This window comes from Melospiza melodia, chromosome 2, assembly GCF_035770615.1.
Source record: "Melospiza melodia melodia isolate bMelMel2 chromosome 2, bMelMel2.pri, whole genome shotgun sequence".
In the NCBI taxonomy this organism is placed as follows: Eukaryota; Metazoa; Chordata; class Aves; order Passeriformes; family Passerellidae; genus Melospiza; species Melospiza melodia.
In genome coordinates, this window is record NC_086195.1 from 113,993,541 (window position 1) to 114,018,779 (window position 25,239).

The following is a 25,239-nucleotide window of genomic DNA, read 5'->3' on the forward strand; positions in this document are numbered from 1 at the left end:
GGTATCTCATTTGCTGGTAATTTTTAAAACTCTCAACTGTTCATACTGCCTATAAAAAGTTTGCAGTATCAAACTATTTGCAGTACTGCAGTTTGCAGTACCACTATTTTGAATATTATAAAATAAATATCTGCAATATTTTTGTATGCAAGAGGAATTGTCTTTTGACATTATTCCCTTGTTGTTGTGGAAAGATGATGTTTCTCTGGTTCAAACAAAATTCTATCTGAATGCAGAGTTTAATATGTTAGGACAGAAAAGGATTATATTCTAGTTAGCAGAAAATCAGCAAATCTTTTTTTTTTCTTTTTTTTTTTGACATACCCTGAAAGCAAAAGGTGCATATTCAAGGAATACTGTCAGATGCCTGTGTTAGAAGCCATTTAATGTGAAAGATTCACAGCAGGTGTCTTAACCATTAACAAACCCAAGAGCTACAAATTAAACGTTGACAGGCAATTTGGGAACATCTAGCCATTCCTCACTTCTTTCATATAATGGTGCAGTAGAAGCAAAATTAATTGCCATGTCGATGTCAGTAGGATGTACAAAAGAAACGTCAATGATTAGTCAGTGAATGCTCCCACCAAGAAACGGAATATGTTCAGACAACTTCTCCCCTCTTATACAACTTATCCTCAGCTTTGAAATTCTGGAAGGGGCAATAAACAGAGCTCAGCAATGAAGAGCCAAGAACAGGGATCCATTTCTTGTTTTGAAAGTGATTAAAGGTATAGAAATGTAATTTCCTGGTCACAGAAGATGTGGTCATTCTGTGGAGATGGAAGGTCTTAGCCAAGAGCACATTTCTCTTTGCACTTGCTCTGTGTCTGTTTAGATAGATATTCAGTTCCTGAACAAAATGCAGTTTCATTTGCAGTTTTCATTTATCCACTAGTCTCCAGCTCCCTTAGTGCACTGCTTCCCTCTTCTAGAGACTAACAGCTTTAGGGGGAGTTAAAGCAGCTCACACATCCAATAGAAAAAATGGCATTAGTTTTAGCAGGTCAACCTGCAGGATATTCATGCTGATCCTGCTCCCCATGTAGTCACAGTGCTGGAGGGCAGAGAAGGTGAGACCACAAAGAACCTAAGTCCTTCCAGATTAATGGTTTTATAAAAGCTTGGTATATTTTCTTAAAAGGTCTAGTGCTCTGTAAGAGGTGGTTGCTTTACATGCCCAAACTTCTGAAGTCAGTCTGGCAACTGTTAGCAGAAGTGTTACTACTACTGGAAGTCTATGACTGTAATATTCCATCACAAGGACTTCATAAACATTTAAAATAATTGAGTTGCCTTTTTTTTTAATCAATGGAAAGCTATTTAATGAATGTTCCTGAGGTTTTCTGCAAAGAGACAGCATCTCATGCAAATATTTGGGCGATTTCAAAGTCAATGCCAGGGATATAAGAAGATTTAAACACTTTCTGTATTGATAGAAAGGAGATGCTGTGGACTCATGGAATTTTCAGACCATTGTATTATTTTCACAAATGTTCTTCTATAGTTCGCCGTTATGACTACTAGATCATAATGCTGAACTATAGAATTACTTTGTGTTCTAAAGGGAACTTGTGTTCTAAGTTACCTTTAGAACACAAAGCTATAGAATAAATGTTAAAGCAAATTATTTTGATGGTTTGATGATTATGTAGTCTCACATACTAAGCAAATATAGAGCAGTCTGACCCAAGTCTCGGTCATGACTTCTGCAGTACAGGGTTTTTCAAGGTTTGGCCTCTGATACTTGACACAAAAACTCATTCCATGGGACAAGTCCTGCAAAGATCTGTGGTTCTGTGGTTCTATCTTGGCTTTCCTTGTGTAGCAAATGAACTTTAGTGGCTTTATTAACCTACTTGTGAATTCAGATCATTTATAGGAGGTTTTAAGAAAGGTGGGTTTTCGCGTCCTCTCAGAAGGCACAAATGATGGGACAAGAAATGGCCTCAAGCTGTGCCACAGCAGGTTCAGGTTGGACATCAGGAAGAATTTCTTCACTGAAAGGAAGCATTGCAATGGCCTGCCCAGGGAAGTGATGGAGATATCATCCCCGGAAAAATTCAAGAAACTACTGGACACGACCCTTAGTTCTGTGGTGTAGTTGATGTGGTTGGGTTCGGTCAGAGATTGAACTCGATGATCTTGGAGATCTTTTCCAGCCTTCATGATTCTATGATTGTGTAAAATAGTTCACTGACCTGTTTCCCCAATTATTTAGAACACACAGATTCAATGAGTGGGTTGTGTGAGACACAGAAACTGCATATTTCTATTTGTTATAACGTTGAAAACCTCTTTCATTCCAGCCCACTTCATAACAAGTGCTTATTTTTATTACAGTGATAGTACTAATGAAGGGACTTTTCATGGAATCAATAGCAAAATGTCAATGAGTTTGATAGATCAGACCCAAAATAGCTGCCAATTACAGTACTCCAAATTTATTTTGAATGTGTTTAAAAATGTTTAAAAATGTTTATCCCTGTTGAGGCAGTTGGGGAAGAGCTGCCTGCTATTTAATCTTGAAATTTTATTTGTGCAACAGGAAATATAAGAGAAGGATAATAAAATACTGCATTATACATGGTTACTGCTTTTCTGTTGTGGATCAGGGCACATTACAAGGTTAGTTAGAAATCACACTCAGCTTGCTTTGGTCAATAATTTTTAAAGCAATTTAAAGGAAGTTTCCAAAGAAACTCCTCAACTCTTCCATCACATAAATGAGAAGCTCACTTCCTAGGAAATGGCCGTGTGTTTATCACCCCAGTTTTGAGCCTCTCATCTGAGGCCAAGGCTTTCAAAGGCATACTCCTGAGGCAATGTTTTAGGGTAACAATCTACCCACCAACACTTGCAAAGGCTGATAATCTCCAATTTGGAAGGACAACCCAAAATCCTTGCCCAAGGTTAATAATGTCAGTCATGCTACAGGACAGTAAAAATCACTGAGCCCTTTTCCATGAGCTGTACCCATAAAAATTCCCAGTGTTTCATAAATAAATCATAAATAAAATAGTAGTCAGCAGCTTATAAATAATTTTTAAAATAACCTCATGTTTTGAAAATTGAGATAAGAATGACTGGAATGCGCACTGAGGAAGATAGCCATAACAATTGACATTCAATGGAATAGTTGCCTATGTAAATTAGCTCATAAGGAAGATGTAAAGAAATCTTTTTAGCAGCCTAAGTTCATCAAAATATTTTTATAAATATTATTTATTTATTGAAAAAGCTGTCTTTAAAAAATATGTCTTCACTTTTTATTGTCCAGTTATTGTACCATGTTAATGTGTGAGAACAAGGAAGCAGAACAAAACTACAAATAGAAGCCAAAAAAAAAAAATCTAAAAAAAAAAGAGGGGGTGGGGGAGGTAATTTAAATTATTATTTGTGGCAGTGGAATACATATGGTGAAAACTAAATTTAGATTGGCTGTGATCCCACATATCCCATTAATTCTGGCTTTCAGACATGGAAAGACTGTTTGAAGCAGCCTCAGCACAGTGGGGTCCTGGCCCAAGACACAGAGGTATCAAATGAGAGGAGTAACCATGCATAAATATTCATACTCATGTATATAGCAAACAGGAAGCAATGCATATAATAATCCACATAGCCATTCTCCCATGTCCCTGAAATGTCTCTCTGAAATGTATCTGCATGAAGATCAAATATTTGTCCTTAATCACAATATTTTATTGTCTAATCAGGCACAAGAAGAGCTTATGCACTGCACTGCTGACAGGGAAGAAATTTGTAAGTGAAATATTAAGTTTAGTGTGAACAAAATGAATGGAAGTGTGATTTTGTATAGAGGGGAAGGAGGGAAAGAGAATGAATGTGCAGGTATGCAAGGGAACAATCTTTGATTTACAGGATATAGTTTTCAGCTTCAGAGAAAGAGTTAGTCAAGAGTATCCCTAAATTACAGTCAGATCTTGACTGGAAAACATACTCAAAGAAATCTGCCCGCAAATTTTGCAGAAATCTGAATTCTTTTAATTCCAGTGATTGATCTGTAGACTCAGTCCTCATTATACCACTTCTCACCTTACACCATTTCTCATCAGACAAAAACCTTGAATTTTTTGCATGAAAAGTTTTCCACTTGAAAAAGAACAAGGCAAGGCTTTTTTTTATTGTCACCTGGCATTCCACAACTGTGCCCCCAGTTGTTTCTGTAGCCTGATTGGCAACATGGGTGCTGGAGACTCATACCCTGGAAAATCTGTGTAGGGAGAAAATTTCCCCAAGAAAAGGAATCCTGGGAACCCAGCATTCAAATTCCCCTTTCAAAGAAAAGCTATTGCAACCCAGATCTGGAATTAGAAAAAAATCTGTACTCTATCACCTATCACCTTGCATTTGTGTACCAAACTGGGAGTCAAGTGTCCCATGCTGTATTTGTCTGTGTAACAAACATGACCTGACAAAGAGGAAACTGTGCCTGTTTTACATCCTACAGGCCATCCACTTAAGTCTGTGTTCAGATATAAATGAGCACTATTAGAATTGTTCCATACGATCTCACATTTTAAAACATCCAGATTAAATTATTCAGACTTGATTGGTTATCCTTCTGGTTATCCTTCTGGTTTTCTTTGTTTCTGAAAAGTTGCCTAAATGAAGTATGTTAATGAAAGGTGTGCTTATCATTCCTTTGACCTCTGAAGAGAGATTTTACTTTGGAAAGTGATAGAAGTGAGAATAGGAAAAATAAAGAAGCTGGAAGAACAAAGCTACACTGTTGTTTTTTTTCTCCTACCCCCCTACCCATTCATTCTATTTTATCAATTTTATCCCACAACTTGATAAAAAGACTAAATTAAGGACGGTATCTGAAATTAAAATATGAATTAATTGCTTCATTAGGGTTTGCAGGTTCCATTCTAGAGTAAAATGCACAACTGAGGTGTGACATAAAAGTAAGCTGTGTTCAGGGTACAGTAAAAACCACAGTAATATTTCAAGTGTAATATTGCAAACTACTACAAGTCAGCGGGAACACATTAGCTGTTTCTGACTGTCAAAACAAGCTATGATTCAAAGAAAAAATAGCTATTTTTACGACTAAAGTTCTGCAGTTGGCCCTAAGTTACAGGTGAGGGCACTATAAGCAAAAATAAAAGCTTGGTCCAGGCTAAATGCAGATACTTTTAAAGTGAAATATCTTTAAAAGGCGCAATGAAAATATCCTCACTGACATTTCAAATCAAAGAACAGTAAATCTCAAATTGAAAGGGTTTTTTAGAGAACAATTGAAGCTTTTTGCTGTAAAATACATACTATATGCACATGCATATAGACATTTGAAGATAATTACCAAAACTCAAAATTCATATAACCAAAGTGATGAAAATTTAAATCTTCTTCCCAGTGCGCCTAGTTAGGGAATGGTCTGAGGGAAAACTGTACAGCAATAGAAATAAGATACTAATTCAGACATTTTCCTCTATGATTATCAAACCTCACTTGATAACTTTGCAAGAGACCTGATATTCTAAGGTAGCTCTGTTTTTACTAAGTAAATGAGACTGCAGAGCATTTCTATACTTTTTTCAAAAAGGTATCTGATATAAAAAAATACATCACACACTCAGAATTATTTGAAGTTTAAATGTTAGTATTTTCTGTTCTGAATTGCTAAATATGGTTTTAATATTAGAAACTAGTATCTTTCTAGTATTACTTTTATTTTGCAAATATGAAAGGCATTTTGAAAGACAGCTACCATGACTTTTCCCTTAAATATATTATTTCAGCTCAAAATACTTAATTGAATTGAGCAGGAAAAAAGGCCACGTTTAGTCACTGATGTAAATGAGATGATTTGAAAGAACACTCAGCATCAAACTGTTCCTCTGATAGTGAAGCACTTTTTCTATTTAATTCACTAAGCACACAATTTTAAAGGTCAGCAAGAAATGAATAAAGTCTTTATTTAAAAGTTTTGACTATGGTTTGAATCTTGACCTCATAATAATTTTTTACAGTCTAAGATATGGAATAATGTAAATGTAAGACAGTTTTTTAGAATGACTGATAGAAAAAAATGCCGACTAGGTTGTCTGAAAACTGGGGTGAGAGAACTGAAGATGCTGGCATGTACATGCCTAAGAGTGGAGTCTAATACGTTTTACTCCCTTTGACTAAAATTCTTAAAAATAAACAAAGACAAAACTGCCCAAGAAATATAAGAAGAACCATTCAAGAATATCAAGAAAGAAGAAAAAATAAGTAAAGAAAAAATAGCTATATTCTCTAGGATTTTAAAACTCATGAGACTTCCAACAGTTTGCAACCTTGAGCTATTATTGCATTGCTTTAATGAAACTATGTAAGCAGAAATACTCTAATGAAGAACTTCATGCAGAGAAGACAAATGGAAATATTTGACTCATTTACCAGAAGTCTGCTGTCTTTTGTGAAGCACTAGACATTAGGTCCAAACCCTAAGTTATTAAAATTTTTAGCAAATCCAAGTTCTGCATGCTCTTTGACACTGGACTATCAAATGCCTAAATGTTTGGATCAAGCCCCACACTTAAAAATTATGGGATACAAACATAAACAAAGTCAGCTTGGCAAGCAGAGGGACTCCCAGCAGGACTCAGTGCTGAAACTTGGGATTTCAGATTGATTTCCCCAAGCATCTTTACACTGCAAGAGCTAGTCAGTTCAAATTCTAGTAGGTCAAAATTCTAGCTAGGTCAAAATTCTAGCTAGGCCAAAACTCCACACTGGGTGCCTAAATGGTTTGCTCAGTGCCTCCTTTATTCACAGCAACACTTTCTGATCCCAAGATAGGGAGCAAAGTTTTCAGTTAAACGCCTGGTGGGGGTGAGAAACAGGAGCATGATGATGATGGTGATGATGATGATGCAGTCAGTACTCCCAGAACACTGCAAGGAGACACTTTTCTTCAGGAAATGCACTTTTCCAACATTTTGAAAGCTTAAGTACCTACAAGGAGCTTGGTGACACAAAATAAAGGCAATGATGTCACAAGAAGGCAAATATAATTTTTCTTTCAACTCAGAGCAGTCAGGCTATTACCTCATGTTCCATATTTTGAGAGAAAGTGAGCACTACTTTCATGCACAAATATTTTAGGTTAAACCTCTACCACTTAGTATGACTTTGATAATGTTACATTTGAGCAGCTACAGTCAGAACTACAAAAATAACAAAGCAGTGCTTTGTTTTTTCACTAGCAAAAGCACATGCAATAAAAGAAAAATCACAAGCTGTTACATAAATTTCATCATTTAACAAAAAAATACTTTCTTTTTTTAATAGAAACAGGATGAATATAGAGATTCATGTGATCTATATTCCTTTCACAAAAGTAAATTTTACTGAATCTTCCATGCAAATGAAATTAAACAGTTGGTATTTATCAAACAAATTGTGAGAACGCTGTCTGGTAAAACACAAATTAAAATCTATTGCTGAAGTTAAAAATGTCTATAAAAATTATTCCGATGGCACCGACCCATGTTATTTAATAGTCTAAGTTCCTCCCAACAAAGAAGATAAGCCTACTTTCCCATCTTCCTTCTTCTTCCACCATCCTTGCTACCACCAAAGCTGTTGTTGATGCAAGTGTCCTGCAGATCATATACTTTCTAGGGCATTCAAATATCTACACGCCTTATATCTATATATTACAAATCATCATTTTCCCAGCTTCAACTTTTTTTACTCCAAGGTGGTGAAATTTTTTTTACTCCAAGGTGGTTTTAAGTAATAATTTTAGATAATGCAATCCAGCTTTGGCAATTTGTGAGGGATGAAACTTAATTTTCATTGCAAATCATTTTACTCACGTTTATAGCACCAACCAGAAAATCACCTATACTGTGTAAACACCAAAAAGTTTTCATCAGAGCACAACTAAAGAAACTCTCTTCAAACAGGTTCAAAAACGTGGTATCAAACTGTGTTAGAAATAATTTATTTCATGAGGGACACAAAAATACTGGCTGTGGGAAAATGGCAAAAATAGGTGAGGCTAACAGCAATGCTCTGCCAATATCAATGGCAAAGGGAGGAGAGCCTCAAGGTATAAGGACTGCTATGGCTCAGTTAAGAAACCAAATATTTTTGGAGATCAGGAGCCCACTGAAGAAAGTAATTCACCCAAGAAATGGCTGTACTTATGACATGGATGTCTAAGTACTTCAGGGGAGACATCTTTTTCAAGACTGCACACAGTTTGGAGTCAGCAGCAATATTTACCTAATACCAATGCAGATTTATGGCCAATGATCAAAAAGAAAAATATCATTTTCATGCTCTAGCATCCATTTCCAAAACCCTCCTGATATTGGTTCAGTTAGATTTACCTTCTTAAATTTGTTTGGGATTGCAGGCCTGCATGACAAATAAAACTGAATTAATTTGTTGTCTCTTGCAGTGAAGAAAGCTACACGTGTAAGAAGAGAATATTTTACTAACCCAAAGCATTACCTTAGCAAGACTAAGTATGCATGTCATAATAACCCAATATTCATACCAATTAGTGTCTGAAAAGAATGTCTGATTTTTTGGCTAAGATAAATATATTCTCACACATTTCTGCATGACATAAATGAATTTAGTAAATGGCTAAAGTAGCAATGTGTTTATATATCATGACTTATATACTTTAAAAAAATGAATTGCCTTGTTTTCTCTGGATTTTACTCGTGTCCTAGCTGGGAATATAACTGATATATTTAACTTCACCTATTTATGCAACCACAGAAAATGAGGTACTTACTATTGCAAAGAAGACAAGAAAAGTAATACGGGATTAAAGGTCAAATGCTTGAAGGCTGCATCCCAAATAATGATCAAGCAAGCACAGGAGCAAGCAAAAAAAGCCAGAATAGGTTTGCATATCATTAAGGAACTGCATTGCATACTTTAAAAAGTGTGTATGTGGGTGCACACTGCAGACAGATGACAAATCAATTCTTCAGGACAACTACGCATTATGATTCTTAAATGCTAACAAATTCCAACACTCAAGTACCACATTCACTCAACATATGATGCTGATATCCCACAGATGAAAAATTATTAGTAAATTTTGTACCTGCACTTCCATAAAGAAGGTTAGAGGTTGTATTTAAGATAACCAAATATAACATATTAAATATCAACAGGTTCTCAATGGATTAAATTTATTACATCGAAAGAAAAGACAAACGCAAGAAGAGAGAGAATATTTTCATATATACTAAATGAGGCTTCATTGGATTATTCTTTGGTGCTTTTATATAAAAATTTGTGTTTCCTCTAAAGTAGTGCTAGTCTTAACAAGTGATGTCAACTTTAAAACATGCCTGAAGAACAGAATGAGGCCTGGTGGTGAAACAATTTATGAAATGATGCATAAATAGCCTTTGCAGTTTCCCTATGAGACTTGACAAAACATACTGGACTCTATCCAGACATCAAAATGTAATTAAGTATGATTTATTATGTATATTCATGGATTATTCACGTCTGAACACTTTGCTTGCTCCAACTGCATCAGACAATTTGGCCCTGATCTAAAAAATATTTTAAGTGAAAAATCAAATTAGAGCAAGTTTTCCTGAAGGAAATAATTTTTTCTTTGTCTTTCTCTATACATCAAGACCAATTAATAGTTTGAGACATTGGATTAGGGTTAGACCATTAATCTAAATATTTAAAATAGAGACAGATGGTGCCAATACAACACACAGTGTGGTCCTGCAGGAAAGAGAGCCTAACTATGGGAGCAACACACCAATATTCCATATGTTCAAGCTGGTGGAAAACCCATTAAACAGAAAATTATTTGGTCCCAACAGCAACAGAATTGCTACACTTCCTACCTGAACCAATAATTGTCAAACCAGTCCAACAACCACCCCATGCCAAACCTCTACATTTTCATGCCTTTGTCAGGACACTTTTCAAATACACCAAGAAGAGCTTCTCTTCTTCAAATACACCAATGGAGCTTCTCTTGACTCCACTGAGCCAAGAGAAGCTCCACTTCCTCTCATTTCTAAAGATGAGAAATCTCTTACCTCTAAAATCCTGCCACATTAGCCTTAGCCTGTTGTGTTCTTGATCTTGTGGACTGCAACTTTCATTTAAAGAAGTGGTATATGATGATTAAGAAAGGAAGAGGTGCATTTCCCCCCTTTCTCTACTGGGGGTTTGTCAATGTTTTGCAAATTTCAGGGTGGCTTAAACAACTTTTACAAGACTTAGAGGAAAAACACAAATACCACAGCTCCAGCACTAGAGGTCTTATCATTGGCCATGTGCCTGACAAGCACATCACTACTATCTCCTTTTCTTAAAGTACGCCTGCATTAACATTCTTGTGCACTGCAAACTCTTCCCTCCTCCAAGGTTTCATTTGGCCCTCCTTTTGGTGGACCAAATCACCAAAATTGGGACCCTTTAATTAGTCACATTTCTATGAAATTCTCTGTGGTACTAGTACAGTGGGAGGGCAGTCACTGGCTGAAGCCACTGAGAAGCTCTTACAACACTAATATTTTACTGCTTTTCATATCCTCCTACCAAACCCAAATAAAGGTGTTTGCAAATCCTATAGATTGTTTAGCTGTAAAAATGTGTTGGAAGAATGCAGAAAGGAAAGGAACTAAATAACAGAATTTGTTCTGGAATAAAATTGAATTCAGATGAGAAGGTTATTTAGGTTGAAAGAAAGACACCTAGTCAGCAGGAAAGTGTTGTAACCAAGTCTTAAGCAAAATGCAGGAAAAATACCTCTATTTCCAAAAGGAAAAAATCATGCAACATTTTTTGGTTTTAGATATTGTGCCATCTAAATAATACTGTCTAATTTTATTTATTTATTTATTTATTTATTTGAAAATGCTTAGCATCCTGTTGCTATGGCAACACGTTGCTTTGCTGAGTGCATCTTTGTTAACATTCACTTGCTGTAGTAATATTTCCATCACCATCTGGCAGTGACAATTTTTTTTGCTTGAGTGAAAATTCCTCCAAAGTATAAAAATCAGGCCAGTTATTTTTAGAAAGCTGACTGCCCTAGCTCTTACTGACTTTGCAGAGTTCCAGTCAGAACTTCTGTAAATTCACTCATGTGATATTGATAACTTAAAGAAAGGGATTGGCAACAGAGTGGAGAATGATTGAGTTACAAAGCTGACCAGTTGTCATTTTACGTTTGATACAGAATGTTTAGTTTTCAATTTTTTTCAAGAAGGGAGCTAAGCTGAATCATGCTTTAAAAACCACATACCCCATCTCAGCTCCTTTGCTTCACTAGAATTCATTGATATTAAGCAGACAGCAAAATTAACTCCATTATTGGTAAGATGTGATCCCAGAATATTGCATGGAGACTGGGAAACCCTTGGTTTCCATGGTAAATCATTTGATTCTAATACATTTAATAAGCATGTTTAACATTCCATACTCTGTGGGTCAAATTGAAATAATGTAATCACAGTTATTTAGCCAAATAAATAAGGTAAGAACTCAGAGGAACAGTAAAAACTGGGTATATACTGACCATGATCCAATCTGGACAAATATAGAAGCAAGAATTCTTTCAAACATAGACTTCCCTCATGTCTACATTTTGACATTTCAGTAAGTTTTCTGAATTCTCCTCTAACCCAGAGAACAGTATAACTACATCACAAGTATAAAATCAGTATTATTATTCTGTTAGAAATAATCTAAGCGCTACCAAATACTTATCATAACAAACTTCTTTGGTCATGCTTCTATTTTGCAAATCTGGTTATTCGGTACACCAGAGTTAAGAGTGTACATGAAGACTTTTTTCCAGATCACTCATGCAAGCGTCTGCCACTGCTGATTTCTCCCTTCAAAGTCCAGAGCATAAGATCAGAGAGTTCTGTTCTGCTCCCTGCAGTGAACATAAAAGATAGGCTCCTGCATATGAAAAAAAATTTCTTTCCATGTGTGCTCATATACAGAAAAATCTCTACCTCAGTGACGTTTTTTTGGCCCTGAAAGTAAATCCCTTCAGCAAAAAAAGAAAAAATTGACAGTATATGAGAGGCTGACATTTGGAAGCATAGGAGACAACAACATGTAGCGTGGCCAGAAACATTGAAGGAAGAAATGTATTGATGGTCACAAAGGGAGAGTGGAGAAGCTACAATGACTTTTAAATTCTAGGCCAGTTCCATAGGGTTTGAAAGCTTTGTAGAACACATATGTTTAAAACTGAGAATATTTAATTTTGAAACTTGAGAAAGAATCTGAAAAGAAACCCAAAATATTGAGTCCTATGCTGCACAGTATTAAATTATTCATATTTCTCAGTGAGAACTCTGTAAGTTACCTTAGAGAAATTACTAAATGTACGGTTATCTTTGATGATTCAACATTTCTCAGGGTTGGTATCTCAAAACAACTCCCAAAGAGAAATTTTATAAAATCTAGGTGGGTTTTTCATTTGTGTTTTGGTTTGTTTTGATTGGTTGGCTGGTTGTTGGTTGGTTAGTTGGTTGGTTAGTTATTTTTTACATTGCTGCAAGCTTCCCCTATTTTACAATGGACTATTTCTTGGGTTAGTTTTTTTAAATATTTTTGAAGAAATACACTGTCTATTTATTAAACATGAGATGAGCTATTTTTTAAAAGACTGAGAAGAAAATTCACTATTAAATATATAGTTTCACTTTTTAGAAGGTTAACTTATGTAAGATAACTTCAGAAAGATCATAGTCTACAAAGAAGACCATTACCAATTTCCTAACCAGAAAACAGAATGATAGCTTGGAGTTCCTTAGACAAAAGTATAAAGGTTTTATTTTCTTCTTTATAAGGTAAAGGAATCTAACTTATATTGAAGACCATTAATTCTTCGTGTTACATATCATTATAAAGTGTATAGTTCTTTTCTTTGGGAAAAAGGTGATCTGTTGAAATGAGAAAATTTGCATCTTCTAGTCTCTTTTTATAGAGAAAATTTAATACACATATTTACACAGGCAGAAGAAATTATCTTAAAGTCATATGAACAAAAGCAGCAGAACTCTTGGAGTTACATATTTCTTGAATGGATTTGTGAAATGATAATTTACAATACTTGAGCCATAAGAATGCTGTTAAGACATGCATCTAACTCTGCCAAAATTTTTAGCAAGGATCAGCTTCTGGTAGGGCCATTCTCTCTCTATTAAGCATAAATAAGAAGCCCTGTACCTCAGTGAGGATAAAGGGAGCTAAGCTGAATCATAAATCTGTTTGTCAGTCGTCTCCAGCACTGGTGGGCAGGTCGGACACAGCTTCACAAAAGAAGCAGTGCTGGAATATGAAGGAAGCAGCGTCATGGATATAAATGTTTAAAAATTCTTTTTATTTTTATTAGCAGAATTAGACCGGAGTTAATTTCATAGATTGAGAGAATCATAAAATGGTTTGGGTTTGCTTCCCCACACACTACAGGCTTGCCTCAAACTCAGGAAAACTAATATTCTGCTAAATCTCTTTTCTTGGGAAGTAAGTAGCATAAGAGGCCTGCTTCTTTATTTTGGCTGAAGTCTATTTTGTTTGGACATCAAGTCCATGACTAACAATTTTGTCTTCACAGTATTTCCAGAATCCCACCTCAGAGTTTAATCAGAGAAATCTCTTCTCTTACTACTGCTAATGAGAATTATAAATAGCCTGAAAAAGGCAGGAAAAAAGTGGATGGGCATATTTACAAACTTGTTATAGTAATTTTAAACTAAAATGTCTGAAGGAGTGGGCAAAAATTATTTTAAAGGTAATAATCAAATTCTAAAATAAATATATTATATTTAGCATAAGGCAAAAAAAAAATTAAGCTATGGTCAAAGAAAAGCCAGACAAAAGTATATATCAGCAGCTAAATAAATAGACATCAGCATAGGACTCTTATTAATCTGATTTTTTATACAGAACAGCAGTTTTCAGGTACTGATGCAATTCAAACCATGACATCTTTCTAATTTACACTGTAAAAATTCAATATGACTGAAGAACTAGAATTTCTTTTCAAAATGAACTTCATACTGTAAGTATTCAGTCTCAAAACATACCCCTCAGTATTCTTAAGAGCTCTATTTCATTACTTATAACAGAAAAATTATGAGAATCTAGCAAATGGTAGAAAATACACCCACACAACTGCTACTAAGTATTTATTTATGCCCACAGGAATGCGTTGCTTAAAAAGCATTTTTTATTCTTAGCAAAATATGTATCTAATTCACCACATTAGGTGAATTGCATTGTTGCAAAAATTTTTATGCAGAAAACAGCAAATACAAGACTGACATGCTGCAACATATATTTTTCATTCACAAATCTGAGAAATGGATACTGGTGTCTTTTCTGCTAGCACAGATTTCTAGGTGATGCAGAGTTACCAAGGACTCTCTACAAGCCCCCAAGTACCACTATTCCTCTTCACTGCAAGTGGTAAAAGAATCACACTCCACACCCGCTCCCATTACAATATCATTAATCCACATGCCAAGATAAAGATTTTATGTACCAGTATAACCTGCAGGTGGTGGCCCCTCCACTCTAGGCCAAGAAAAAGTCTTGAAATTAAAAGGAACAACATGTTAGACTGCATAGACAGATGATTTTTGAATTACGTAGATGAATCACAATACCATTTAAAAAGAAAAGGAAAAAACCCAACCCTTCTGCACCCAGCTCAAACAGAACTTAATTTACAGTAATTATTCATCCTTTTGAAACTTTTAAAGTGCCATTATTGTTGACATCTTAGTAGCCCATGCATTTTCTATCAAACAGACAGCTCTATTCAATATGTGTCATGTCTAGGCAACAAAGTAATCATGAAAATTAATGATAATGTTATGAATCTCAGAATAAAAGCAATTAACTTTTTTTTCCAAATGCCAATGGTACAAAACCTCTAAATCCTAATTAGTTCTTTATCATCTTATTTCATATTTTTCCACAATATACAGTTATTATTTAATTGAAAGATACACTGGGGATTCATTTTCCATCATGATGGAGTAGTTTTGCTCATGTTGACAATGTCAACTTTTCTGGGAAGAATCTCTCCGCTGAAAGTCTGAATTTTCTTGTATTGGGTTTGTGTGGCCAGGTTTTAGTAGCTGGGAAACACAGGGGTGGCTTCTGTAAGGAGCTGCCAGAAGTTTTCCCCATGTCTAGCAGAGCCAATGCCAGCCGGCTCCAGGATGGTCCCACTGCTGGCCAAGGCTGAGCCCACCAGGAATGATAGTAATGCCTCACTGATAAAATATTTAAGAAGGGAAAAAAAGTATTGTGCAGACGTAATTGCTCTCTGAGAAGAGAGAAGGAGAGGAACAGCCCTGCAAACCCCAAGGTCAGCGAAGAAGGAAAGAGAGGAGGTGCTCCAGGGTCTGGAGCTGAGATTCCCCTGCAGCCCATGGTGAACACCATGGTGAGGCAGCTGTGATCCTGCAGCTCATGGCTGTAAATGGGAGTGCAGAAATCCACCTGCAGCCTGTGAGGGAGCCCACACTGTAGCAGGTGGATGCCTGAGATGAGGCTGTGAACCCATGAGAAGCCCGTGCTTCCCAGGCTCCCATCTGGGACCTGCAGATCCATGGAGAGAGGAGCCCACGTTGGAACAAGTTTCCTGCTAGGACTTGTGATTCCATGCCCCATGATGGGGCAGCCTTTTCCTGAAAGATTGCACCCTGTGGAAGAGTGATCCACAATAGAGCCGTTCATGGAGAACTGTTGGCTGTGGGATGAAGTTGTGTGGAGGAAGTTTGTGGAGAATGGCTTCTTGTGGGAGGAATCCCACGCTTGAGCAGGGTAAGGACTCCCCTCCCTGAGCAGTGGCAGGAACAATGTGTGATGAACTGACCAGAACTCCCTTTCCCCATCTCTTTGCACTGCTGCAGGGTAGGAGGTAGAGCTGGGAGGGACGGGGGGTTGGGAGGAAGGTGATTTTTAAGATTTCTTTTACTTTTCATTATCCTGCTCTGATTTTGTTAGTAATAAATTCAATTAATATCTCCAAGTCTGTTTTGCCTGTGATGGTATTTGAGGAGTGATGTCTCCTGGTTCTAAACTCAACCCATGAATCTCTTATAATACTTTCTCTCCCCTGTCCAGTTGTGGAGGGGAGTGACTGAGAGGGTTTGGTGGGTGCCCAGTATCCATCCACGGTCAACCCACTACATTCCTCTAAAATGGACCAAGCAGAGAGTTATCACACAAAATCCCTTTATTTCTATTTTCACAGTAGAAAGAAAAGAATTATCTTGATCACAGGCGTTGGGTCAGGCCATAAACAATAACATGCTGAGGATTAAAGTAATCCACTATAGCATGTTTTTCTCACAGAAAAAAAATTCTGTTTTACTGAGTATCAGACAGATAAAATTTATTTTACCTTTTCCATTTAGTTTTTTGACACACGATCTGTGCAGATCAGTTAATGTACAGGATCTGATCCCTTATGTGCTGTTACCAAGAGAAGTGCACTATGCTGTTGAGAATTTACTGTGTTCTGTTCTTGTTTTCAGCTGAAATGGAAAAGCTTTCCTCTCATCATGGCGAATACAAATGCAGCTCTTGTTTCCTAATTATCACAGCTATTCAGACCTTGAAAATATGACTTGTTTGTGCTGTAGCTGTACTGTGCAGATCTTAGGGGTGTCATAGAAACTAGGAATGATTCACTGAGAAGGCATGTTCCTTCTCAGTCAATAGTGAACCAACAATCCAGAACAACGCAAAGAAAAATTGGTCTAGTGAAGATTGTATCTTTCTTGAAATAAGTTTTTGACACATCATTTGCTTTTCTCTATTCCTTTTGATAACTAAATTCAATACAGCATTTTCCCCATAATTTTTTTTTTGCTACAGCTCTGATGTTTTATGTATCTCTCTGATAAACAACTTGTACCTTTTTAACAAGAGGGAAGAAATTAGAACTTTATGACAGAAAAAATCTCATCAAAGCCTACATCAAATGACAATGACTTTTAAATACCTTCTGCATTTTTGAGTGAAATGTTCAAACACTACGCAACACAGTACTTTTTAAAGTGTGGAAATAGAAACAATACAATTTCTCTGCCTAATAGCAATCTTCCCCTTTGTTTTACAAAAATGATCCATTTACCTCTAGATAATATGTATTATGCCTAGCTGAGTACCATCTCCCTGTGTCATTCAAAGATTCTGCAAATAGAGTTTAAATTTACAACATTTTGATGAAACTTGAACCAGAAAAATCAGGCAGTTCTCTATCATGTCTATAGCATTAGTTTTTCAAAAAGATAGCACAGTCTGTGCATGTAGCTGATCTTAGTTTAAATAGGATGATTACTCTTTCCCCATCACTGCTGTTATATCCAAAATCCCCATATACAGTAGCCTGTTAAATCTTTTTAAAGATACTGGATGACTAGAAGACTTAGAACCTGGCCAGTTTAAGTGCAGCCAATTTGTGTCCAAGAGTAAGCACAGTCTGATTCACTACCTTTGTGTTGCACGTAATATTTCATTGGCATTCTTTCTTAAAACGCTGCAGGCACTTAACTAACAAAATCTGGGAAGATGTGTTTTTAAAAAAAGCAGCAAATAGCAGTACAAGGTATCACCATGTGATTGAGAAAATTCTGCTAAGACTGGTAAGTAGGGAGAGACAAAGAAGAAAGGGAAAATTACATACCACTATTTGTGTTTGTTGTAGTCCTCCCTCTTCTTCCACCCTACAAAACAAGATCCCATACAGCAAGCGTTATCTACTCTAGGAAGCAGGAGGCAAAAAGACTGTCAATCACAGGGGTATTACATACAGAAAACTTCCACCCTTTCTCCCCTTTGCAGTCCATAAAAAAAAAAAAAAGAAAAAATTGTAGAATAAGGAAATATTCTATTGTGGAGAAAGCATAATATGAAAAGGGGAAAGAGGGAGGAAGGTAGGATGGCAGAAAACAAGACTATGACAAAGACAATTACTAGTAGGTAATTTAGACCTTTGTAATTTCTGTCTCCTCCCATCCTATAAAACAAGATTTCATAGAACAAGCAGAAGTGGTAAGAAATGAAACTGGGAGACAGGATTGTCTAAATTGCCAGCCTGAAGAATTCTTCAATCAAATTATGTCTTAAGCACCAAGTCTTGATCAAATGATCGAATCTCAGCTTTGCATATAACAAATATTGCTACTTCAGTCCTTGGTCTTGAAGATTGAAATGCTTCCACTGGGCTACTTATGAGCAGGTACATACCAAAGATTTTCTGTACCAAATTGAGTATCTTTATAGCACTGCTTATTTCTAGCATTACTAAAAGCTTTCTTTCTCATGGAATGAAACAGACCTCTTCTTCAAATGAGTGTGATCTAGGTCAGAGGTGATGCAAGGACATCTGATGGCTCTTAAGTGACCAAGAGGTAAAGCAGTTAATGTGTTATGTGAAGGAGAAAAACACATACAGTTCATCTAGAAGTAGTTCAGAAAAATAATGAATTCTGACTCCAGTGACTGTTTGTGTAGAAGGAAATTATAGGGCTCAAAGAAACTTTTTTATGTTGAACACTTGGAATATCCATATTTTGAAATAAGGTATATCCTTGCTTACTGTCAAGGTTGCATCTTGAATACAGCAGGCACAGAAATTTCTTGAGCATTAAAAAAGAGTTTTTTGATGATCTTACTGGAAGTAGGAATTAACACCCAATCAGAGATCACTCAATAACAAAATGGTCCTAAAATAACAGATATCAACAGATGAAAAACAGTGTCAATTCTTAAAAATGTAAAGAGAAACTAATGCTGCAACTATAAGACAAATAGGATGTAATTATTACCAGAATTGTAGGTAAGTTCAAGGAGACTGAAAGAATATTTTTTGAAATACATTAATTTCTGCAGCAGGTTATGGTGCTGCTTTTATACACATTTAAGTAGGCAACAAAGCCAAGAGAGGAGGAGAGGGCAAATTAGATATTCATGCAATCAATGGGCAAATATTACAACAGGGCAAGCATTAGAAAGGAAGTTTCCTGACATGTTAAATAAATGCATCTTCTAACTGCAACTTCTGGATCATAAATTACCTGGTTTCAAGAAAATCAGAAACCATTCTTCTATATCACTTCCCATAGGAGTAACAGTTTTTTCACTAAGCCATAGAAACTGGAATATAGTCGAGTCATACATTTGAAATGTTACAGTACTGGGAAGCTTGCAAACTTTAGAGACTGATCTTTTTCTTAAATGACCTTCATAAAAATTTTACCTTCACAAGATGCAAAGGTTTGAACATAAAAAATTAAAATTCCTCAGCTCCTTATGAAATCTCCTTTAGAACAATATAATTAAGTCATTAAGACAGAGCAAGAGGGAACAGCAGTATGGTGGAAGAAGCAAAATCCAAGAGAAGACAACATAAGCTGGTTCTTCTCAATAGTAAACCCAACAGAAGAAAACCCTGAGGCTGGCTGAAGATAAAAAAACCCAATCTAAAAAAAAAGATTTAACTTAGAATCAGAGAAACTGTGAGAAAACCGAAATGTACTGCCATTCCTGGAGAAAAGAGGAATTAAACTAGAAAGCAAAATAAATTACATATTTGCCTTATATGGTAGCTACAAAATAATCTGTAAACTTCTATTTCCATGTAGCAAAGAGAAGATACTTCTTGATGACAGTCAAGAAAAGTGAAGAGCTACAGGTCACAAGAGAACAAAAGAAGGCAGCACTACCAGATGATCCACTGGATTAGGGAATACAAGGCAAACTGGGTCCTATAGATGCTCCAAGCAGCTGGCAATTGATACAGCTGCTGCAATACCCAGCAATTTCTGGCTGCCCAAATCTGCCATTCATGTCTGCTTTACCAGAACCAGAACCATCAACCATGCTCAAATGATCTTTTCACAAGGGCAGGCAAACAAAGGAAATACCTTTAAACTGAAAAGCAGCAGGTTTAAATTTCATGTTAGGAAGAAATTTTTCACCATGAGAGTGGTGAGGTGCTGGGATGAGCTGCCCAGAGAACTTGTAGATGCCTCATTCCAGGCAGTGTTCAAGGCAAGCAGGATGAGGCTTTGAGTAACCTGGTCTAGCAGAGGGTGTTTCTGCCTGTGGCAGGGGTGTTGGAACTAAAGAATCTTTAAGCTCCCTTCCAACCCAAACCATTCTATTACTCTGTGATTCTATGATTATATAGATTGCTATGCAGATCCAGAGAACATAACACCTCTGCCCTGCTACCTACAGAATTTTTTTTCCAGAGAAGAAAGGCAGAAATTCAAATAAGGAGCTGGAATGAAACCCTTAGCATGGAGTTGCACTTCTGACTTTGTCTGTGGAAGCTGTTTTGATCCTACAGGCTTCTGGAGTTCCAGTCAAGTCCTGCTTATACACATCAGCCACTGAAGACAGAAGACAGCAGGCTTGGATTTCCCTTGGGAGTTAAAGCTTTGCTCCTTCAAACACTTCTTATTCAGCAGCAATAATCTTCGTAGACCCAGCAGTCAGACTGCATCATCTTTATATGCAGTTTGCTGTCAGACACACGCTGCCTGTTCAGATTAATTAGAGTAAAGCCTGCCCAGAGTACCCAAGGAGGCCCAAATCTCACAGCACAGAGCTGGTAATATGAGCATAATACTCTTAGGCCCATAAACTCTGCACTCAGTCATCCTCATTCCAAATAACACATACGATTTTCTCACCAGCTTGGTTATGCAGCACACAGTGCATTTCTGGACTGTTAATGGCCATGAAGACACACAGAGCACATTAAGAGATGTTGTTCACTTGCGGTGTTGGGAAGACCCTTTGGAACGAAAAGTTAGCCAAAAAAATATATAAGCCATTCCTACAGTGCCAAATTTGTACTTTAGTAAAAATCATCAAAAGGTTGATTTCAATTAAACATATTTTAACTAACATGAAATACATAATTTCTTATGTATAATATATATGTAATACATATTTAATATATTAATATATTACTATATATAATATATATTAATAATACATAATACATAATTTCTTCTTTCTCCATCAGAAAAAATGCTTGATCTTAAACAGCCTTGCTGAAGTTGCACAAGTTTCATTGGTTGCAGGCATTTCCTCATACAAAAGATATAACATTGGAAATACCTGCTGAAAAACTGTACCCAAAGTCTGAATTGGCTATTTTTTGGTGCTAAATATCATAACCTAAAGAGTTTTGAAAATTCATCTAGAAATCCGTGAAAAGATTATTTTTTTTTTCCCTCTGAAGAAAACTATCCCATTTGTAAATTCCTCTACCAATCTGCAAAGCAATTGGGTTTTTTGGTAAAGTTATTTTTATCTGTGTAAATCTAATTATTTGAAGAACGGGTCCCACTGGTCTGCATAGCACCAGCCACAATGCTGGATCAGAAGCAGGCAGTACAGACACAAAAAGCAAGGAATCTATTTCTGTAGGAGGGACAGTCTTTTCTAGGTGGGACACGCTCTGTTTAGCAAGTGATGAATGTGCACAGAATAAAGAGTTTGAAGTGGATGCCTATTTTAAAAAGAGAATGACTAAATAATAAGAACAGTTACAAAAAGACCACCTTTTGGGCAGAGAGATGAAGGACAGTTATACTGATTGTAAAGAACACCTCAGCTGCCAGAATACTTGGAGGGGGAAGAAATACAAAGGAAAAGACTCAAGGATCATAAAAGGACTAAAAAAAAAGGCTGCTGACAGATCATTTCATGAAAAAAAAAAAAAAAAAAGAAAAAGCAAAAATTGAAATTTCTCACAAAATCTGAAAAGATGCTGTGCTCAGTTATATCTGCAGCCTGAATTTTAGCATAAGCATTACCAGAAGACAAACATCTGAAAATAGCATTCAAATACTGGAACTTCTGTTTTCCTTGATAGTCTATTTGGGAAAGGAGGAGAAAAGATTTTAAAAAGTAGAAAACAAAAAGGAAAAAATTACTGAAAAATTAACCAACGAACCCTGGAACACTAAGGAGTAGAATGAGGAAATGAGACAGCTCCTACTAACTGACCACTCTGCCAGGATGTCAGTGATATTGGATATTTCTGTGGAACATGCAGCGCTCGCAGATAGAACAATGTGATTTCCACACTACTGCAAGGGACAGGCAACCTGTGACACGTGAGCAAATAATGTTGACAAAAGTTTGAATATGATTTTTTCCCCCCCTCAGGTATCTTTGAGGCATGTACAAGAAGAGAAACACTTCATGCCTGAGCACCCTGTTGTTTTTTGAAAGCCAAAGCCTTCAGCTCAGAGCCCAAGTGTTAAGAGAGCCAGTGGGCTAGTGTAGAGTGCAACTGAATTGTTTCCACCTCCCACTATTCAATTTTCTTTCTGTTTCCTCATTTCAAATTGGTGGAGCTATCTTGCTTGTTGTGAGGAAAGTTATTTGGTGGGCCAAGGTAAGAAGCAACATATGAAAATAAAATTAAGATAAAGTGTGAAAAACAGGACAGAAAATTTATTTGGTTAAGGTTCAGCTATCTCTGAAAGATGAGCATAGAGTTCAATCACCATACAATAGCAGCACTTTAGATGTTGGAAAACATCTTAGATATTTTTCCTTCTGTAAGAAAGGAAGGAAAAAAAAGGGAGAAAATATATACTAGATGAGAGTGTGGAGTTTGTTTTTCAGGCCTTTACTTCTATAACAGTGTTACTCAGAAAGTAAAAAAAATATAAATCTAAAAATACAAATCTACTAAATGTGGATTTATATCAAAGAGACCAGACATTTTTCAGACACATTTTAAATGGGTTTCATGAGACCACATATTGTGTTTCCCCAGAGTCTTTTCATTTTTTGTTATCTTTACAATGAAAATAAGGGTTAATACATTCTAGAATGGGACTTAATGTTCAGGTCAGTTAGGCTTGTGCTCATTAGCTCACTATAAATGCACATATTGGAGCCCACAATGAACTACAGACATTTCTCTTTTTTTTTTTTTTGAAAGGTAACTAACCTCCTCTGGCTCAACAGCCCCCATAGACCCCATAGAACAACCAAAGTTACCCTGTATGTACCTAACAGCTCAAAAATTGCAATATAAATAATAATTATTGTCTAGTCACCACAGTTAATCACTCACTGCACTGTGGACAGGCAATGTGTCAAGCAAATACCAGCTGTAAAAATGCAGCCATATAATTAAATGAATTAATTTCATTTATAAATGAGTACCTTCTGCTCTCCCAAGTTTGCTTCAAGAATTAGGATTTTATAATACCATGTTTATTGTTTCAACCCATTTTCACATGAAGAAAGTGACGTACAAGACTGGAAGAAAAGATAGCATGAACTTCTAGGATGTGAGCACTGCAGTTAAATGCAAATCTTATGGGACATGGTTATGGGGACCAAAGGAAAACCAGAAACGAAAGGGAAGGGAAAGGAAAAGGGAAAGGGAAAAGGAAAGGGAAGGGGAAGGGGAAGGGGAAGGGGAAGGGGAAGGGAAGGAGAGGAGAGGAGAGGAGAGGAGAGGAGAGGAGAGGAGAGGAGAGGAGAGGAGAGGAGAGGAGAGGAGAGGAGAGGAGAGGAGAGGAGAGGAGAGGAGAGGAGAGGAGAGGAGAGGAGAGGAGAGGAGAGGAGAGGAGAGGAGAGGAGAGGAGAGGAGAGGAGAGGAGAGGAGAGGAGAGGAGAGGAGAGGAGAGGAGAGGAGAGGAGAGGAGAGGAGAGGAGAGGAGAGGAGAGGAGAGGAGAGGAGAGGAGAGGAAGGAGGAAAGGAAAGGAAAGGAAAGGAAAGGAAAGGAAAGGAAAGGAAAGGAAAGGAAAGGAAAGGAAAGGAAAGGAAAGGAAAGGAAAGGAAAGGAAAGGAAAGGAAAGGAAAGGAAAGGAAAGGAAAGGAAAGGAAAGGAAAGGAAAGGAAAGGAAAGGAAAGGAAAGGAAAGGAAAGGAAAGGAAAGGAAAGGAAAGGAAAGGAAAGGAAAGGAAAGGAAAGGAAAGGAAAGGAAAGGAAAGGAAAGGAAAGGAAAGGAAAGGAAAGGAAAGGAAAGGAAAGGAAATTACTCTACTAGGCTCATACAATAAATACTAGAATAACACCATATTGCAACTAAGCTCCATTATATTTCCTGTACGTATGTTTTTAAGAGAGATGCTCCTTCAGGGAAGGATGTTATTTCCCAGTTGTATGGAAGCTAGAGCATGACAATCCACTTTGCTTGGTTCTACAGCACACAGTGCATTTCTGGACTGGGACTATGCCTTTGTGGGACTACTACAGTACAAGTAACATGTCTAACTACACAATTTTTGTATAGTTTTGTAACATATCTAACTATACAATCTTTGTGCAAAGTGGTTCAGCTGTGGCTCTTTGTCCATCATTTATTTGGAATGATTACTTGAGCTTTTAATTCCACATCAAGATAGAAACACTTGTAATATTTTGACTTTCTGGCAATATAAACATACGGTTTTGTGTGGTTTAGATATGCAATGAATGATTAGCTTTCTAATGTAAAGCAGTAATCTAAGTGTGAATCTGATAAAATAATTATAATACCACCCCCAAATTTCAGTGAACCATATACCATGGTCATCGTGAAATACAAGAGAAAATTTTCTACAGAAAAGATGCAAAAGCTGCTATAAAACAGAAAAACGGGAACATGGGATGTGAAGATAAAGAGCTACGTGTTGGTTTTACATGAAAGTCTGAAGTGTTAATGACAAGATACCCAACCTGGAGGAGAAAATCTTATTCCGAGCTACACAAGCCAAAAGCTGAGACCCCATATGAGCAGAGTGAGGACTTACATTTGGAGGAGAGAAAAGAATTGGAGACAACAGAATAACAGAAAATGTGCGTGGGTGTGTGTGTGTGTGTGTGCATGCCTGTGTGTGTCAGGGGGAGACTAACATCAGAAGAAACTAAAATAGAAGACAATTAGCAGATGAGGGAAGCAGGCATTTAAAAGAGCTGAAAATAGATTTTAAGAAACTATAATTAGTCTCAAAAAGAAGAAATACATGAAAGAAACAGCCACACAGTAAGTAAAGAGCAAAGAAATAAATGACACCTCAACACCTTTCTAGAAATCTCAGTTTTCTGTAGGTCTCACTAGCACACTGACTGCCAAAAATAGTTTTAAAAGCTATAAAAAATACATTTATGTGTTTAGACACACAATTAAATGCTGAAGGTTGTAGAACTGCATTTAAATACTGAGGTCTTTCTGCATGCCTCGATGATTCACTCTAATA

At 36.6% G+C, this 25,239-nt stretch overlaps 1 protein-coding gene across 6 annotated transcripts in view; it reads right to left on the bottom strand.

Moving 5' to 3' along the window:
* Positions 1-25,239, bottom strand: part of FGF14 (fibroblast growth factor 14) — a 382,414-nt gene that overhangs the window by 143,273 nt on the left and 213,902 nt on the right. For 2 of the 6 annotated variants that reach the window (XM_063149624.1, XM_063149622.1), the window contains exon 2: positions 17,696-17,735. The exons of the other annotated variants lie outside the window; for them this stretch is intronic. Coding sequence is in view for 1 of the 2 variants with exons in the window: in XM_063149622.1 (XP_063005692.1) it covers positions 17,696-17,735 (40 nt within the window). In the remaining variant the exon portion in view is untranslated. The remainder of the gene's footprint in view (positions 1-17,695; positions 17,736-25,239) is intronic. 6 annotated transcript variants of the gene reach the window in all.